This window comes from Vigna unguiculata, chromosome 10 (assembly GCF_004118075.2).
Source record: "Vigna unguiculata cultivar IT97K-499-35 chromosome 10, ASM411807v1, whole genome shotgun sequence".
NCBI classification, from domain to species: Eukaryota; Viridiplantae; Streptophyta; class Magnoliopsida; order Fabales; family Fabaceae; genus Vigna; species Vigna unguiculata.
The window spans coordinates 5,505,464-5,524,420 of NC_040288.1; the positions used below are offsets into that span (position 1 = coordinate 5,505,464).

At 31.1% G+C, this 18,957-nt stretch overlaps 1 protein-coding gene across 1 annotated transcript; it reads right to left on the reverse strand.

Annotated features, from left to right (window-relative positions):
• Positions 1–7,455: 7,455 nt before the first annotated feature.
• On the reverse strand, positions 7,456–8,965 carry LOC114165133. Its single transcript, XM_028049799.1, has 3 exons — positions 8,888–8,965; positions 8,170–8,409; positions 7,456–7,995 (listed from the first exon to the last, which is right to left on the reverse strand). The coding sequence occupies exons 1-3, from the start codon at positions 8,963–8,965 to the stop codon at positions 7,456–7,458; spliced, it is 858 nt and encodes a 285-aa protein (XP_027905600.1).
• Positions 8,966–18,957: the final 9,992 nt, after the last annotated feature.

Consider the following 18,957-nt stretch of genomic DNA (forward strand, 5'->3'; position numbering starts at 1 on the left):
GCTCCCTTAAAGTACTCTGGAGATATTGCCACATCAACAGTCCAAGAAAAGGTTTGCCTGTAGCAGGCGGCCTGCGACCGCTTATCATTGACCACCTGACCGATAGTCTGGTTAGGGATGGCGATAGGCCATACACTACAATAGTAATAATAATAATAATAATAATAATAATAATTAAGTAGTATTAAATAAATATAATATTACTTTAGAAGGAAATACAACACTTCTTTCATACTTGTTTAAAAACATAAAGATGCTGATGAAACCGATTAATTATAAATTTATATTATTGTGTTTATTTATGATAAAATTTTGTTAAAATTAAACGACAATAATTAAATAATTTATGTATATTTAATTTTGATATGTATAATTTATATGAGATGAAGTTTCAATCAGTTCTAACAAAGTTAAGATATCACAAATGTAAAACGTAACATGCCACTCATGTACACGAGTCAATGTATTTCGGGAATTTCAGAGTATTCTCATGCGTAAACATGTACAAAGAGATAAAATAATTCAAGTTCTTTTATGTTATTGTATGATTAATATTTTAAATATACGTTTTTATTAATTTCAACTCGTTAAAATAATTAAATTTTATATCAATTAATTGTGCTAATTTCTATTAAAAGTATGAACAAAATTAAAAATTTCTTACGTGTTTTTATATTTTAAAGTTGTATACTAAATTATATATATATATATATATATATATATATATATATATATATATATTAAGTATTAAAATATTTTATATGGTGTATAATATAAATAAATTTAATATAATGTATAACTTGGAATGGTCTCTCATTTCTTTTGCTTCCCCATCTCTCTCAAATATTTTATCTCTCTTTTCTCTAATCTTCTTCTTCGACTTGTTATCCTTTTCAAGGATTTGATTATTGTGGTAGCTCAATAGATAAAGATCAATTATACCTGATTGTATTTTTAAACAGGGTAAGTTCTCACATATTCTAAATATTTCTTATTTTTTTATTTTTTATGATTTTTCCATCGATCTTAGTGGAATCAACTGAGAAAAGTGACTGTGTGAGTTTAAACTAGTACTAAAATTTGATCATATTTGAATATTTTGCTATAAGTCCCTAGATTTTGAATAGTTTTCTTATTTAGTCTATAACTTTTTTTTGTGATAAAAAATTACATGTAAGGGGAATATTTATATGTCTATAGAACCTTAAGATAAATTATCTGGATGTGAAGATGATATGATCATAATAATTAACTTTACATTAAGATAAATTATCTGGATGTGAAGATGATATGATCATAATAATTAACTTTACAAAAGGAAGGTGTCTTGTTTGAATATAAATGTTTGAATTTGAAATGAAATTGTTTTATTCAAAAGAAAAAATTCAAAATGAAAGATTTATGTGTTGAGTAATGGAAAGCTAGAATATTTCAATAGAGTCAAAGTGGTTTAAGTTGTTGTTATTTTGGAACAAAATATTTTATGTCAAACATAATAAATGAAGGAAAATTTTCAATTTCAACCAACTAGACCCTTGTCATATTTTGTGTGTTTTCTAAATTAAGCAAAGTCATTAGGCAAGGAAAAATAAAGTGTTTGACAAAATATTAATTAATTGAAAATTCGAAAGTTTTGGTCATTAAGTGAGAAAATTCTCACCCAACAAGTTGTTTTATAAATTTCTTAGTGGTGTGATGAGGTTTTATTAACAGTCTTGTTTATAGCAAGTGTACTGTTTCATTGTAATATAAAGTCATCTCCACAGGGACTTGCAAATGTTTAACAACAATTAGATCACAATTGTTACACTCTTATGATTTAAGTTTTAATAAAAGATTTTACGAGTTGAATATTGGATTAGAGGGTAAGGTTGATTGCTTTTGCTTTCCCTTATCTATTAGGTTATAATTTCCTTTCTTTTATCTCAAACTTCTCAGGATCTTTGCTCTGGAAGCACTTTCTTTGATAGATCTAGATGCATCTCTGCTCTCTAGAACCTAGGGAATTTAAACCCAAGGTGATCTCTCAACTCTTGGAAGCATAAACCCCTGCATTACTGCTCGAGCCTTTTGTGGCGACAATTTTTTTTTAATTATTATTATTATTTCCTATAATATACTAATAAAATTTAAAAGCAAAATTATACATCAAATATTCAAATATATATATATATATATATATATATATATATATATATATATATATATATATACACACACACACACACAATACTATATGCATCTTATATTTGCACTATTTAGTACATCTTATATTTCCTATACTACAAGGGGAAAAAGTATTATTTATTTACAGTTTTCCCCTTATATACTGGCTTTCAAACAGGTGGAGGGAAAATGTTATGGATAGGGTTCACTTGGACTGTTGGGGGTAAATAAAAGGTAACTCCGATTTGTCCTTCGATGACAATCGGCGCATTCGGAGTAGAGAGAAAAGTAATGGTAGAGTTTTCCGTTTCCTGAAATGTTACAGAATTGTTTACTGCATTGGTTTGCCATGCGTTTCCCGAAAAAACAGCAACAATGTCGGCGAAGAAAGGATCAGGCATGTTTGGAGCAGCCATCTATGATAATGTTATAAAATTTTGTTTTTCACACACAATCATAAAATAGGGAAATGAGACAGATATCACAAAAAAAAACTACAGCATATCATAATAAAATAAAGTGAAATGAAAATTCTCCCAAATTTATAAAACTGGATTTTATTATACTTTATAAAGATATTGATTAATTTTTGTAGTGACTAGTCAGGATAAATGATCTCATGGCCAACAAAATAACTCAAGAACATCTCATCTTGAGTAATACTAACTCGTTTAAATCCCCAAGGTCATACCTCCAACTACAATAATCAAATCTTTATTTATCATAATTTTTTTTTCAATATTAAACCATATAAATAAATAAATAAATAAATAGGATCAATGAATAATTAAAATAGATATAAATAAATAAAAAGGGTCAATACATAACTAGAGATAAATATAAATAAGTAAATGAGAGTAAATATAAATTGAATAAATAGGATTAGTGCACAACTAGAGATGAATATAAATAAATAAATAGGAATGGAAACTAAATATAAATTAAAATGAGGTTAGGGACACCTCACTTAAGGTAAATATAGAGATAAAAATAATTATAAATAGATAAAAAAAATAATTAAAGTAAAAAGATAAAATGATAGATGTCTCCTTCCCTTACCTCAAAGATTGAAAAAGATAAATGCACGTTTCTCCTTTTTATACACTCGGATTGTAGCACTTTTTTTTAACGCCTTCGTTGTTTTCTTTTTGTATATCTTTCACTTCTCTGCTTCCTTTCACTCTCACTGTCTTTTGTTTTTTTTACAGCTTTGAATCTCCATTATTTATAGCCATTTAAATCTATACATACATATATAGATATAATTTTGCATTCAATTGCTCTTAGATTTTATTGTGATTTGGGTTATCTCCATTTATCCGAAGCTCCCAACATTTAATGTTCTGACATTATGTACTTAAGGTTTATCCAACCGCGTTCAACGTGATTAGCCAAGCATGAGTGCTATTACTATATTCCTTGCATTTTGCATCCAAAGAAATACAACTCACATATAATATATTTATATTATAACATTCTACGTACGCTCATTTAATAAAGATCTGGAAGCTTAAAACCTATTATAATATATATATATATATATATATATATATATATATATATATTAAAAGAGCCATGCGTCGTCGTGTATACATATATATATATATATATATATATATATATATATATATAAATTTTCTTTATTATTTATTTTATTATTATTATTATTATTTTAGAAAAAAAAATTATCTTAATTTCTTTATCCTTTATATTTTTTTCATTTTAAATGTTTATTATCATCGTTATATTACTTATTAATTAATATTATTATTATTATTCTATATATATTACTATCATTATTTCTAATAAAATAAAACATTTCTAAATAATGTGACATTAATAGATTGTATTATAAAATTTATGGATGTTACAATTCTTCCTTCTTATAAAAATTTCGTCCTCGAAATTTTGCTTTTATTTACTAAAATAAATGAGGATAAATTCCTCGTATTTTTTTCTTCTAATTCCCATGTAATATCTGCATTAGCTTCATTCCACATGACCTTCATTAGAGGGATCTGTCTGCCTCTCAATTCTTTGACCTTCTTGTCTATAATCTATACAGGTATTGCGTCAAATGTAAGGTTATTCTTTAATTGTACTGTATCAGGTCTTATCACATGAGTCGGGTCAGAAATATATTTTCTTAATTGAGACACATGAAAAACATTATGAAGGTTGGAAAGGAACGGGGGTAAACAAATTTGATAAGCAACAAGACCTATTTTTTTAAGAATTTGGTAAGGACCAATGAACCGGGGAGTGAGTTTTTTTGATTTCATCACTCTACCAATTCCAGTGGTTGGTGTTACTTTCAAGAATACATGATCACCTTCTTGAAATTCAAGAGGTCGTCTTTTCTTGTCAGCATAACTTTTTTATCTACTCTGAGTTGTTCTCAATTTTTCCCTAATTATTTTGATTTTCTCGGTCGTATGTTGAATCATGTCAGGACCTAATACTGAATTCTCACCGGTCTCAAACCAACACAAAGGTGTTCTACATTTCCTTCCATATAATGCCTCATAGGGTGCCATACCTATACTGGAATGGAAACTATTGTTATAGGTGAACTCAATCAAGGGCAAGCATCGATCCCAACTACCAGAATCTTCTAATACACAAGCTCTCAATAAATCTTCCAAAGATTGGATTGTCCTTTCTGATTGTCCATCAGTTTGGGGATTATATGCTGAGCTAAGATGGAGTTTAGTCCCCAAGGCCTGATGTAAGCTTCCCCAAAACTTAGAAGTAAATCTGGGTCCCTATCAGACACAATACTTGTTGGAACTCCATGTAACCTGACAATTTCTTTTATGTTCAATTCAGTCAATTTTTCCAATGAATACCTAATGTTAATGGGTAAGAAATGAGCAGACTTTGTTAACCTATCCACGATAACCCATATGGAATCAAATTTTTGAATGGTTCGTAGGAGGCCAACTACAAAATCCATTGCTATACTATCCTATTTCCATTCAGGTATATCTAAGGATTGTAGCATTCCTGCTGGCTTTTGGTGTTCTATTTTAGCTTTTTGACAAACTAGACATTTTGCTACATATTGTGCCACTTCCTTTTTCATTTTGGGCCACCAAAACATTTTCTTGAGATCTTGATACATTTTTGTTGTGCCCGGATGTATGCTTAATTTGCTTTTATGTACTTCTTCTAGAATCATTTCCTTAATTTCCTCATTATTGAGTACACACATCCTGTCCTTAAATCTCAAAATTCTAGTTTTATCTATGCCAAAATTCTCCCCACCCCTTTGACCTATCAATTTCTTTTTCTTATTAATTAACTCATCTCTTTCTTGTGCCTCATGGATTTGCTTTTGTAAATTGTTAGTGATTTGAATGGAGTTTAATTGCATTTTATCATGGCTTAGGGTGACCGACAAATTCATGTCTCTAAATTTTTCTAACAAATTCATTTCATGAATCATTAGTGAAGAGACATGTAAAGATTTTATGCTTAAAGCATCTGCCACTACATTTGCCTTTCCTGGATGGTAATGTAATTCAAAATCATAGTCTTTTAGAAATTCCATCCATCTCCTTTGTCTCATATTTAATTCCTTTTGGTCAAACAAGTATTTGAGACTCTTATGATCACTAAAAATTTCGAACTTACCACCATAAACATAATGTCTCCATATCTTAAGTGCAAAAACAATGGCAGCTAGTTCTAGATCATGGGTTGGGTAATTTTTCTCATGTGTTCTTAGTTGCCTAGAACTATATGCCACTACCTTTCTATCTTGCATAAGAACACAACCTAATCCCATTTTGGAAGCATCACAAAATATAACAAAGTGTCCAGTAGGATCAGGTAATGCTAAAACAGGAGAAGTGGTTAATCTTTTCTTGAGTTCTTGAAAACTATTTTCACATTTTTCTGTCCACACAAAAGCTTGGCCCTTTTTGTGAGTTGGGTTAAAGGCATAACTATTTTAGAAAATCCCTCAATGAATCTTCTATAATATCCTGCTAAACCGAGAAAACTGCGAATCTCAGTCACTGTTTTTGGTGGTTCCCATTGTAAAACTGCTTCTACTTTGGTCAGATCCACTAACACTCCCTTATTGGAAATCACATGTCCTAGGAATTTCACTTCCTCTAACCAGAATTCACACTTAGACAATTTAGCATACAATTTCTTTTCTTTCAAGATTTGCAAGACAATCTAAAGGTGTTTCTCATGTTCCTCAAGAGTCTTAGAGTAAATAAGAATGTCATCTATAAAAACAACTACAAATTGATCTAAAAAAGGATGGAAGATCCTATTCATATAATCCATAAATATTGCAGGGGCATTGGTCACACCAAAAGGCATCACTTGATATTCATAATGACCATACCTAGTTCTGAAAGCGGTTTTTTGTATGTCTTCTGCTTTTACTCTAATTTGATGATATCCTGACCTTAAATCTATCTTAGAAAATATAGAGGCTCCTCTCAATTGGTCAATCAAGTCATCTATCCAAGGAAGGGGGTATTTATTTTTATGGTGAATTTATTTAATTGACGGTAATCTACGCACAACCTAAAACTTCCATCTTTCTTTTTAACCAACAAAACCGGGGCTCCCCAAGGTGACACACTAGGACGAATGAACTGTTTTTCAAGTAACTCTTCTAATTGTTTCTTCAATTCTGCTAATTCAGAGGGTGACATCCTATATGGTGCCATAGATATTGGTCCAATTCCAGGCATCAGATCTATGGAAAATTCAATTTCTCTGTTAGGTGGTAAACCAGGAATATCATTGGGAAAGACTTCAGGAAAATTTTGAACAACTGCTATATTTTTCAACTCAACTTCCTCTTTTATTTCCATAGAAGATAATAAGAAGTACCCTTGAATTTCATTCCTTAAAGGCTCATTTTTGAATTGGTAGGTGATTTTAGAAGATTCTCAAAGTTTGGAAATATCACTAATTTCTTAGCACAATTCAAAAGGACTCGATTGGAAGATAACCAGTCCATACCTAAGATTACATCTAATTGAGATAAAGGTAGACATATTAAATTTACAAGGAATTTTCTATTCTCAATGAACAGTGGACAGTCTAAACAAACTCTATTGGTAATTACTGAGTCACTCGTGGGAGTTGAAACAACCAAACTAGTTTTTAGAAAAGAGGTCGACATATTAAGATGTTGAACACAATAATTGGAAATGAATGAGTGAGTTGCACCTAAGTCATACAGTACATTTAAAGTTTTTCCTTTAATAAAACACATACCTTGAATTAGATCATGGTTTTCAGCAGCTTCAGCTCCAGTCATGGTGTATACTTTCCTGTTGTGGTAGGTCTTGTATTGGTTGCACTTGGATTGAAATGTGACTTTTGTTGTCCACACTCAGAGAATAGGTAACCAGGTTTCCCACACTTGAAACAGACTGGTCCCTTAAGGCGACAATCTTTAGCATGATGACCTTGTCCGCATTTAAAGCATCTGATATGATCATATATAGGTCTACTAGAATTTCCTGATGAAGATTGGTTGGATTGGGTCCTCCATTGTGGGCGATTGTAAGGTTTTCCCTCATTGCGTTTATTTTTATTTGTTTGGGGTCCAAAATACTTTGGTTTGATATTTTGGTTGTTCTCAAAATCTTCCAAAAATCTACACTTGTTAATAAGCGTAGGAAAATCAGTAATTTCTAGTATTCCTACTGCTTTTCTCAATTCATCTCTAAGTCCATTTTCAAATTTTATACACTTCATCCTTTCCTCTGGGTGATAAAAGAAAGTAGAGTATTTTCCTAACTCTTCAAACTTGGAAGCATATTCCCCTACTGTCATACTTCCTTGCTTCAACTGCATAAATTATATTTCTTTTGCTCTCCTCACATCATTAGGGAAATATTTTTCTAAAAACTTTGTTCTAAATACATCCCAGGTAATAATTATTCTTCCTCCTTCAAGTAATCTCCTAGTACCATCCCACCAATATTTAGCTTCTCCTATTAACATAAATACAGCATAATTCACCTTTTGGTTGTCAGCACAGTTCATAACTCGAAACAGTTTTTCTATCTCCTTAATCCACAACTCAACCTTTTCTGGATCGTATCCTCCAGAAAATTGTAGGGGTTTGTTTCTCCTAAATTTAGCTAAACCTTGTGATTCAGGGTTTCCTTCAGGTCTTTGATTCCTCATTAGAGCAACAGCCATGTCTCGGATAGCTTGCATTGCTTCAGTTAATTCATTGTTCCTCCTAATGTTTGCCATCTGGAATTATATGAGTTAGAGACAAAAAAAATAATGAGCACATTTCACAGATCTCGCATGAAACGTCGCTTTGATACCATCTAATGTGGCGACAATTTTTTTTTAATTATTATTATTATTTCCTATAATATACTAATAAAATTTAAAAGCAAAATTATACATCAAATATTCAAATATATATATATATATATATATATATATATATACACACACACACAATACTATATGCATCTTATATTTGCACTGTTTAGTACATCTTATATTTCTTATACTACAAGGGGAAAAAGTATTATTTATTTACAGTTTTCTCCTTATATACTGGCTTTCAAATAGGTGGAGGGAAAAGGTTATGGATAGGGTTCACTTGGACTGTTGGGGGTAAATAAAAGGTAACTCCGATTTGTCCTTCGATGACAATCGGCGCATTCGGAGCAGAGAGAAAAGTAATGGTAGAGTTTCCCGTTCCCTGAAATGTTACAGAATTGTTTACTGCATTGGTTTGCCATGCGTTTCCCGGAAAAACAGCAACAATGTCGGCGAAGAAGGGATCAGGCATGTTTCGAGCAGCCATCTATGATAATGTTATAAAATTTTGTTTTTCACACACAATCATAAAATAGGGAAGTGAGACAGATATCACAAAAAAAAACTACAGCGTATCATAATAAAATAAAGTGAAATGAAAATTCTCCCAAATTTATAAAACTGGATTTTATTATACTTTATAAAGATATTGATTAATTTTTGTAGTGACTAGTCAGGATAAAAGAGCTCATGGCTAACAAAATAACTCAAGAACATCTCATTTTGAGTAATACTAACTCGTTTAAATCCCCAAGGTCATACCTCCAACTACAATAATCAAATCTTTATTTATCATAATTTTTTTTTCAATATTAAACCATATAAATAAATAAATAAATAAATAGATAGGATCAATGAATAATTAAAATAGATATAAATAAATAAAAAGGGTCAATACATAACTAGAGATAAATATAAATAAGTAAATGAGAGTAAATATAAATTGAATAAATAGGATTAGTGCACAATTAGAGATGAATATAAATAAATAAATAGGAATGGAAACTAAATATAAATTAGAATGAGGTTAGGGACACCTCACTTAAGGTAAATATAGAGATAAAAATAATTATGAATAGATAAAAAAAATAATTAAAGTAAAAAGATAAAATGATAGATGTCTCCTTCCCTTACCTCAAAGATTGAAAAAGATAAATGCACGTTTCTCCTTTTTATACACTCGGATTGTAGCACTCTTTTTTTAACGCCTTCGTTGTTTTCTTTCTGTATATCTTTCACTTCTCTGCTTCCTTTCACTCTCACTGTCTTTTGTTTTTTTTTACAGCTTTGAATCTCCATTATTGATAGCCATCTAAATCTATACATATAGATATAATTTTGCATTCAATTGCTCTTAGATTTTATTGTGATTTGGGTTATCTCCATTTATCCGAAGCTCCCAACATTTAATGTTCTGACATTATGTACTTAAGGTTTATCCAACAACGTTCAACGTGATTAGCCAAGCATGAGTGCTATTACTATATTCCTTGCATTCTGCATCCAAAGAAATACAACTCACATATAATATATTCATATTATAACATTCTACGTACACTCATTTAATAAAGATCTGGAAGCTTAAAACCTATTATAATATATATATACACACGACGACGCATGGCTCTTTTAATATATATATATATATATATATATATATATATATATATATATATATATATTTATTTTTTTTCTTTATTATTTATTTTATTATTATTATTTTTTTTAGAAAAAAAAATTATCTTAATTTCTTTATCCTTTATATTTTTTTCATTTTAAATGTTTATTATCATCGTTATAGTATTACTTATTAATTATTATTATTATTATTATTCTATATATATATTACTATCATTATTTCTAATAAAATAAAACATTTCTAAATAATGTGATATTAATAGATTGTATTATAAAATTTATGGATGTTACACCTTTTCCCCATCCAGCTTCTCTTTTGGATACTTAGTCTAGCACTAGTACAGGTCTGGCAAGCTTGTTGGACCATAATTTAAACTATTTTCTCAACTTAGTTTAAACTAGTTAAATTATCACAATTTAAATAAACAACTTGCAGCCAAATAATCTTAAACAGTAAGTGATACAACAAAAGATAAATTCATAATAATAGAAAGGGAATTAAATTACAAACAACCTTGCCTCTTTAATGTCTTAGCCACTCATGGTGAACATGGATCTTCTCTAATCACAACTATTCATTCCTCTTCTCTTCTATACAATTTATCTATGGAAATTTTAGGAAGAAAGAATACAAGAGAGACTTATTCTCTACAAATCTGCTTGCCTTTTATAGGAGGAGGGGTCGCTGTTTTATAGCCTGGTGTGGGTGGTGCTCAACCAGTTTTCCCAAGTTCAGCCACACAATCTTCATGTCCTAGATTTCCTTTTTGTTTGTGCTTAGCCCAAGTTTAGACCAGTGTTGAGATACTTTTGTTATTGAGTTCATTGGTTTCTTTTCTTCTCTAGTCTACTTTCAAGTTTGTGGCTTAATAACGTTCTTTTGGCTTAGCAGCAGGATTTTTTACTGTGTTCTGTATCTTTAACTATTATGGTTGAGTTGGGTTGGCGTGGCTTAGCCACTAGATACCTTTTACCTTTGCTTTTCTGTAAAAGAGTGACATGCACTAGTGCATAATCGTGTTTTTACATCGCCTTATAGGCCTCAGTTATTGTAGAACCGAAGCCTATAAGGACGTGGTGGCATTTTTGAAAATTTTCAAACTTTTTTGCCTCGGGTCCCAATCCAACTGAAGCCTATAAGGGCTTTTATACTTCGGTTATCACTTAACCGAGGCCTATAATGGGTCAAAGTTCCCCAAATTTTCAAAATTGCCACTGACAACAGAGGCTTTGGCCTCGGGTGGAATAGGACCGAGGCCTATTCCACTTTATGCCTTGGTTATTAATTGAACCGAGACCATATCTCTTATTTAGGGTTCCAAATTCGTGAACCTAGCACTATTCATCTTCGTCCCAAACTCGAATTTGTGGTTCTTCTTTGCGCGAACTCCACCACACTCCGTCGCACAATTATGCCATCGTCCATCACAGCCACCACTGTGCTCCGACGAAAGTTGTCACTGTTCCGTGCCACTTTGTTGCGGCGTTGTGGCTATACGTCAACGATGTAGGAAGGTGGGTTCGTTCCAGCGGGTTTGTGTTCATGGCAGAGAAGAATGAGGTCCTATGCAGTTCAAAGGTTGTTGCCGCAATGGTCTGCTGTGGTTGCTCCGAGGAAGGTTTGAAGGTGCTGCTGTGGAGGAGCTTTGGTTCGTTCCAGCGCCTCACTCGTGCTTTGGGTTTTCATGTTGGTTGCAGATGACTCGCGTTCTTCTGTTTGTGGTGCAAAGGTGGTTCATGCACGATTTGAATCGCTCTTGCGTTGAAGATGGAGGTAGCGCAATGATCTTTCGCAATTAGGGTTTCGAATGGTGGTGAGGTTCACTACGATGGAGTTCGCGACGAGGCAATGGTGGTGAGGTTTGTTGCGGCGAATAGTGGTGAGGTTCGTTGTGGTGAATCTCTAAAAATTTAGAGACTTTATGGCCTCGATTTCCAGGATAACCGAAGCATAAACGTGGATCTATGGCTTCGGGTCACACCCGAGCCCCAATATGCTTCGGTTTGGGAACTAGTGTAGAACATAAAAAACAATTGCTGCCAAAAGCCCTTCCTGCACTGGTGATGTTAATAAGATTTCTCATTTATCTCCAAAAAGTTGGAGGCATGATGTTTGGGCAAAAGAAGGCTTGTTTTCTTGAGAAAAGTACTTCTCTACCTAAGATAAGTGTCTAATTTGTTATGCAAAATGGATGTTATGCAGACACTTATCATGGTGTACTTGCTAGTCAAATATTTTGCTCATTGGGGTACCACAAATTTTTTTGGGCGACTAAAATTCACTTGGCATGGTGATGCTTTTAGCTTGGTGAGCAAAACGTTGGCATGAATTGCAACATGTACTTAGTTTATTAGGTGAGTTGTGGGAAAGAGTGTTTTTTTTTAAACAATAGGCACGTTTTAAAATGTTTCAAAATGTTAAACTTTGTTTATTATTCACTATATTATTAAATTTTATCAATATAATATATTTGAATATTATTTTAGTGTAATGAAAAATTAATTGTAATTTATTAGCAACTAAATTGTAGTTTGCTTAAATGAATTATTGTTGTATGTTTACTAATAATGTTTATTGAGAAAGATGTATGATGTACGAATATGATTTTTTCAGAGTCATAAAAATTATATGAATTTGTAGTAACATATTTAGGATGATATGTGAACCATTGATTGATTTTTGTATTAAGTATTAACAAGAATATTGTAATAGAGACCCCTTGTTTCACTCATGGCTTAAGTCACATCGACTGAGACATTAAGTATTGAGAAGTCGAGGGAAAAGTTCTTGCACACTGTGACATATGTAAATGTGCAGCTTGAGTTATAATGAATTTACCCTTATATACTACTTAGGTTCACTTGTAAATCTAAGTCTTATGTATTGGATCAAATGTTCGTATCTAACGACACATACTTAATATGAATCTTTCAGAATACATCAATTGATATTCCGCTTGTTGAATATCTTAATTGTATAAATTCATGTGTGATCTTCATAATTTTTGTATATTAGTATTTTTATGGAATTGAATTGTTTTAGTTTTCTAATCACAAGGTTTCCTTTGTATACATTTTTCTAAGTTGGAAACCTATTTCAATAACTAATTGATGAGTGCATATTCATGTCCTCATTTAACCTTTAATTTTGGATTCTTAATTGGTTTTTATGCTTAAAAGATTGTTATAATTAGGATTTGGTATAATTAGGCTTATTGAGCTTGTGAAGCAAAATCATGATAAATACTTCTTTAGTAGCATTAATCTTCTTTGGATATTTTAAGGTGTGTTAAGGTAGCTGCAGCTAAGTTGAGCTCGTGAAGGTGTGAAACTAAATTAATTAAAATTTCACGACACCTTAAAGATAAAGTCAAGAATAACAGATAATCAAAATCACAAAAAAAAATTCAAGCATTGCTTGAAGAAGACAAAAAAATCATGAAAAAGTGAAGTTTGGCTAAGTCAAACCGAATTCAGCTAAGCCAAGAAGAGGGAACACACAACAAAAATTAAACCTTGTGATGTTCTCTATCTTTTTCCACAAAAAGGGCTTTGATAATTCAACAATTTTTAAGATAAATGATCATTTGTGGCCAATACATCGTTATATTTTATTTGATATTTGTAAATAATTATCTTATTTAATTATATAAGAAAATATCAATAGATAATAACTTTCAAATCTTTTGGAATCTTACAAGATCTTAAATATTATTAAATTTCCATAACAACCAAATTGTACTGTATATAATCGAGATCATCTCGGCCTATATGCCTGAGAGTATCTTAAGTCTACTCGATGTCATCTTGATCTATAATGATTGAGATCATTTTTCTTCCCATCTAACCAAAATGATCCTAGCTTGTACTTAGAGAGAACCATCTCAATCAGACTTCAACATACACTTGATATCAGCTCGTTTATGGTGACTGACATCACCTTGGTCTCATCACATTACAATAGTTAACAGGTTAAGAATTAAAATGTATTATCAAGATTATTAAGCAGATGTGGTCTAGGCCCAACTAACTAAGGGCCCATAAACATAATATAAATAACATTATTCACGAGGTAATTAATTATGTGTTCATTATTACAACATTTATGATCATTTGACGCACCCTATGACTTGAGCGTCAGAGTGTCTTTTGTAGACACACTCTTTCTCAGATCAAGACGATATCGAAGCTTGAGACTATTTTAGGTTGGAGATCGAAAGGAACGGAGAAGAGCTTCTTATGGAGCCTTTATACATATTTTTAGTCTTGCAAGAACATAAATATGTCTTAAAGATATTTAATCTATTTAGAAGATAATTTGAGGATATTACATTATCAGAAAGAAGATTATAGCAACAAGAAAGACAGAAACAAAGTCCAATCAAATTTCTATATAAAGAGACTTAGGGAAACACATTAAGGGAGCTCAAGAACCCTTGAGCGACCTAATTTCAACCTTTCCACCATATTCCATGTCCTCCCCTCTATTTTCTTCTATTTTTATGTTATTTTTATATTCCATGGAGTAATAAGTCTCTAGGGTTGATTCTATTGTAATTTTTTAATGAATTTTGATGTTAGTATGAAATAATTTGTTTATTCTTTTGATAATTGTTATGATTTATGTTTATTTATGTCTCTCATCTCTGAATCAAGTAAAAGTAATGATTTTTACATTTTAAAAAGTTAGCACAATGTTAATTAATAAAAGTCTAGGATACCTTGAATTTCATATCAATTTAGACATTTATCATGTGTAAATGATTATTTTTATAGGAAAAACAACCCTATGTGACTTAAAATATTGGATGAAGTATAGAGAATTGGAGTCCTTTAAATTTTAATGATATTTTGTTGTTTTATAGTGAAAATGAGAGAAATATCAAGTGTACAAATAAGCCACTAGCGTAGAGCCATGAAAGTAGAAAAGAAAAGACATCATATTTTGACTTTCTGACTGAGCACAACAAAAATGAGTTGAGGCAAACAAGGAAATCCTTTTTGCAAGCAAAGTTAGAACATCAAGGCATAAGATTGAGTAGCCAAGAAAACCATCCTGAGAAGGAAAGCTCAATGTTGAGCACCAGGACAAGGGGTTGATCTGAGAAGAAAACCAACCTATGAACAAACCCCTTATGGCTTAGCGCTAAAGATGAGGCAAAGTACCGCCTAAGAAACTCCAAAAATAAGGTTTTGCCTCTAGTTTTACCATCCAATTCTCATAACATTTAGGCATTTTCTCCTAATATTGTTTATTTGATGGATCAATTACTAGGCTAATTTCCTTTTAAAAGAAGATCCAATAGAATTAGACAAGTTAAAGAGTCAAGTTGTAAATCTTTTGGAAAAATAATAAATCAGACAAAATGTATCTCCATAGGATGTTATAGTTTTATTAGCTAAGAAGAATCATGGTTCATTTATTTTGTATACTGATTATAGGAAATTAAACAAGCTCAATATAAAAACTAGGTATATTTTTCTAAGGATAGATTATTAGATATATCAATTACACGATGTACTATTTTTTTTATTAAAATTGAATTTCCCCAAGTTACCCTTAAATTCCTTTTAAAGTTGAAAATGTTTTGAAAACAACTTTTAAATCTAAACATAATCATCATGAGTTTATTGTTGTACATTTTGGAGTGACTAATGGTTTTATTATCTTTATGGACTATATGAAGAAAATTGTTCTTCATTTCCTAGACTAACTCTTAGTTGTATTCATATATGACATTGATTTACTCTAGCACTCATGAGAATCATGAGGAACATTTTGCGATAGCCTTGTGTAAATTGTATGTCAAATTATGTAAATACAAATTTTGCATTCCAAAAGTATAGTTTTATTACAAGTCATATCAGTTGATGAAATATTAGTGGATCCTTCAAAAGTTTAGGCAATTCCTCAATGCAAACTCCCAAAACAATTTTAGAAATAATAAGTTTTGTTAGTTTGGATGGCTAAAGAAAATTTTGACTAATGCATCCATGTTGGTAATCCCTAATAAAAATAGGTCTTTTGAATCCTTTTATAATGTTTCTTATTAAGGTATGCGATATGTTTTAATAAAAGAAGAATGTTGTTGTTGATGATTTTGTCAGTTGAAAGTACATAGAGAAATTATTTGACTTATGACTTAGAACTGACTATAATTATTTTTTCTTTAAACGTGTAGAGATATTACTTGTATGGTTTTAGTTTGATGTGTTCAGAGATTAATAGAGTGGTGACATACTTTTTTAGATAGAAGGATTTTAATATGAGACATAGGTTATAGATAAAGTTCTTTAATGATTATGACTATTAGTTGATGTACCACCTCGAAAATATATGTGGTAGCAAAAGCTCTAACTAGAAAAAAAAATAGTTCAAGTATCAACTATAATGATAAATGAGCTTAAATTGACTGAAAAGGACCTAAATTTTGGGTGTGACAATATCCATTAACCTCATTAGTTGTAAAATGTTAATTATGATTGACTTGATATGGTCACAGAAAAAAAAATTAATGGATCCTTGTTTTACATGTACCACAAAATTGTTAGGTGTTAATCAATGTGAGGAATTCTATTTGGGATCTAATGATGTTCCTAGATTCCGAAATAGAGTTTTGTGTCACATGATTTTCGATTAAGAAAGATAAAGGGAGATGTAACAAGGTATGTGTTAGCTCGTTTGACTTGTAAAAAGTCAAAAGCTTAACATCAAAGACTTAAAGCCATGTTACAATATTGAATATACTTGTGTGGAAATGAGATTATTTTTAGTGGACTTTGTCACTCATTTGCCACATACAATGAAGAGGGATGATGATGTATAGGTCAAAGTATGTTTCGATGGACCCTGCCCTATAGGTCAAATTATACTAGGAATAGAAAATTTTAGTTAGATCAAGTTATTATGATTTTCTTTTTCTTATTAGGTTTTCCAATTATGAAACTCTCTATATTTTCTTTATGTTCTTTAGGATGTTTAACAAACTATAGTGAAAATTTTCTTACTTAATTAGTTACCTTTAAATAAGAAAAACTACCTTGATATGCTCAATGAAAAAAATAACTAAAAATTGTGTACTTAGAATAAAAGGTTATTGAGAATGATTTTGGTATTAAATTAAATATTGAACGAATGTTTTAAAATGTTAAAGAATTAATTGAAACAAAAGTTTTATGTTTTAAGATTTTCAAAATGTTATTTGGTTTTGAATGACCATATGAAGTAAATCTAGTTATATCATAGGATTATGTACTAAAAAGTTATATGACAAAGTTAGAATGTATATTGTGTTCAATTGTGGTGTTTAGGTATTTTTTTAGACATCATTTGAGTTTTAGCTCAAGTGACACTTAATGGTGACAACCATTATTAAGATTAGAAGTGTCAATTTGGCCATGGGTCAACTTTAACTTGCTCATTCTTAAGCTCCTTTGAGCGGGCCCAAATGAGGAGGCTAAAACATAGCCTTAGCCCCTAAAGTCCCCTCTTAAGTGGGTTAAGGTCAGGGTTAAGGTGGGTTTGACCCAATAAAATACTTTAACTAGGTCAAGATCAGACCCACAACCAAGACAAGCTATACCGGACCCACGACCAAGATGAGCCGACCTAGGCCGATGGTCAAGACAAGCTAGAACGGGTTGACGAATGAGACGGGTCAGACCGATAGCCAATACGGGCTAGACCAATAGCCAATATGGGTGGACTCGTGCCCACAGTCAAGATGGGTTGACCCGGGCTAACGACCAAGACGGTATGGCCCGTGCCCAAGGCCAAGACGGCCCGATCCGGGCCTATGAACAAGACGGGTTGGGCCAAGCCCACTGTCAAGATAGCCCAACCCAAAGGCTGAGAGAAGCCAGCATGGATTTAAAGTCGTCAAAGGCCGAGACAATCGATTGTCGAGATGGATGAGCCAAGGTCGATTATCAAGACAGGTCAACCTAAATAGAAAGTTTAATAATATATTTTGAAAAATAGTATATTTTTCATGTTTAAAAAGGAAGTCATGGACCGACTCTAACCTATGGGGCTTTTCTGAGTTTTTTTATCTTGTGGACCAATTTAACTCTAATCCATGTGAGTTAGAGTCAAGTCATGTAAACTCTACCAAATTGACAACTCTAACTAAGATAGATTATTACAGTCCAATCATCTTTAGTCAATTAAGCAATAATATTTTACCATCATGACTTAAAATTTAAAGAAAAAGATGTTGAAACAATTTTCATTCGTATAAAATTTTCGTCAATTAAACGATAAAAAGTTAGTAACGTGATGTGAGTCTTTAAAACTAGTAACTTAATGAAAAAGTCATATTATTGATACAATGATATGCATCACTTCAACAAAAAAAGAGTTAAAATATTATTTCTTGACAAAGAATTAGTCTCTCAAGCATGAACATTAAAAAAGAAAAAAAATTGAATTAACTCTCTTTCCTTAAATATGTCAAAAAATATAATGACTGTGAGTAACATAAATTTACTCAAAGTGTAATACATATCATTCAAATGGTGAATTCACAACTTAAATGATAGATAATTAGTACATAGAATTCAAATAGTGAATTTACAACGACTTTTTCCTATAGTGAATTAACTAATTTGAATTTTATTATTAAATTAAACATTTCTCTTCATTATCATAAACTAATTAACCGAGACTTCTACAAGTATGAGGAAAATTGGTGCCGTCTCATTTACTTTACTTGCACAATTTTTTAATCCAACATTTTAATTTCGTTTAAATAATATTTGACCGAAAGCAAAATAATGTTGAATACACCGACAATTTTAGACGAGAAAAAATTATGGTAAATAAAA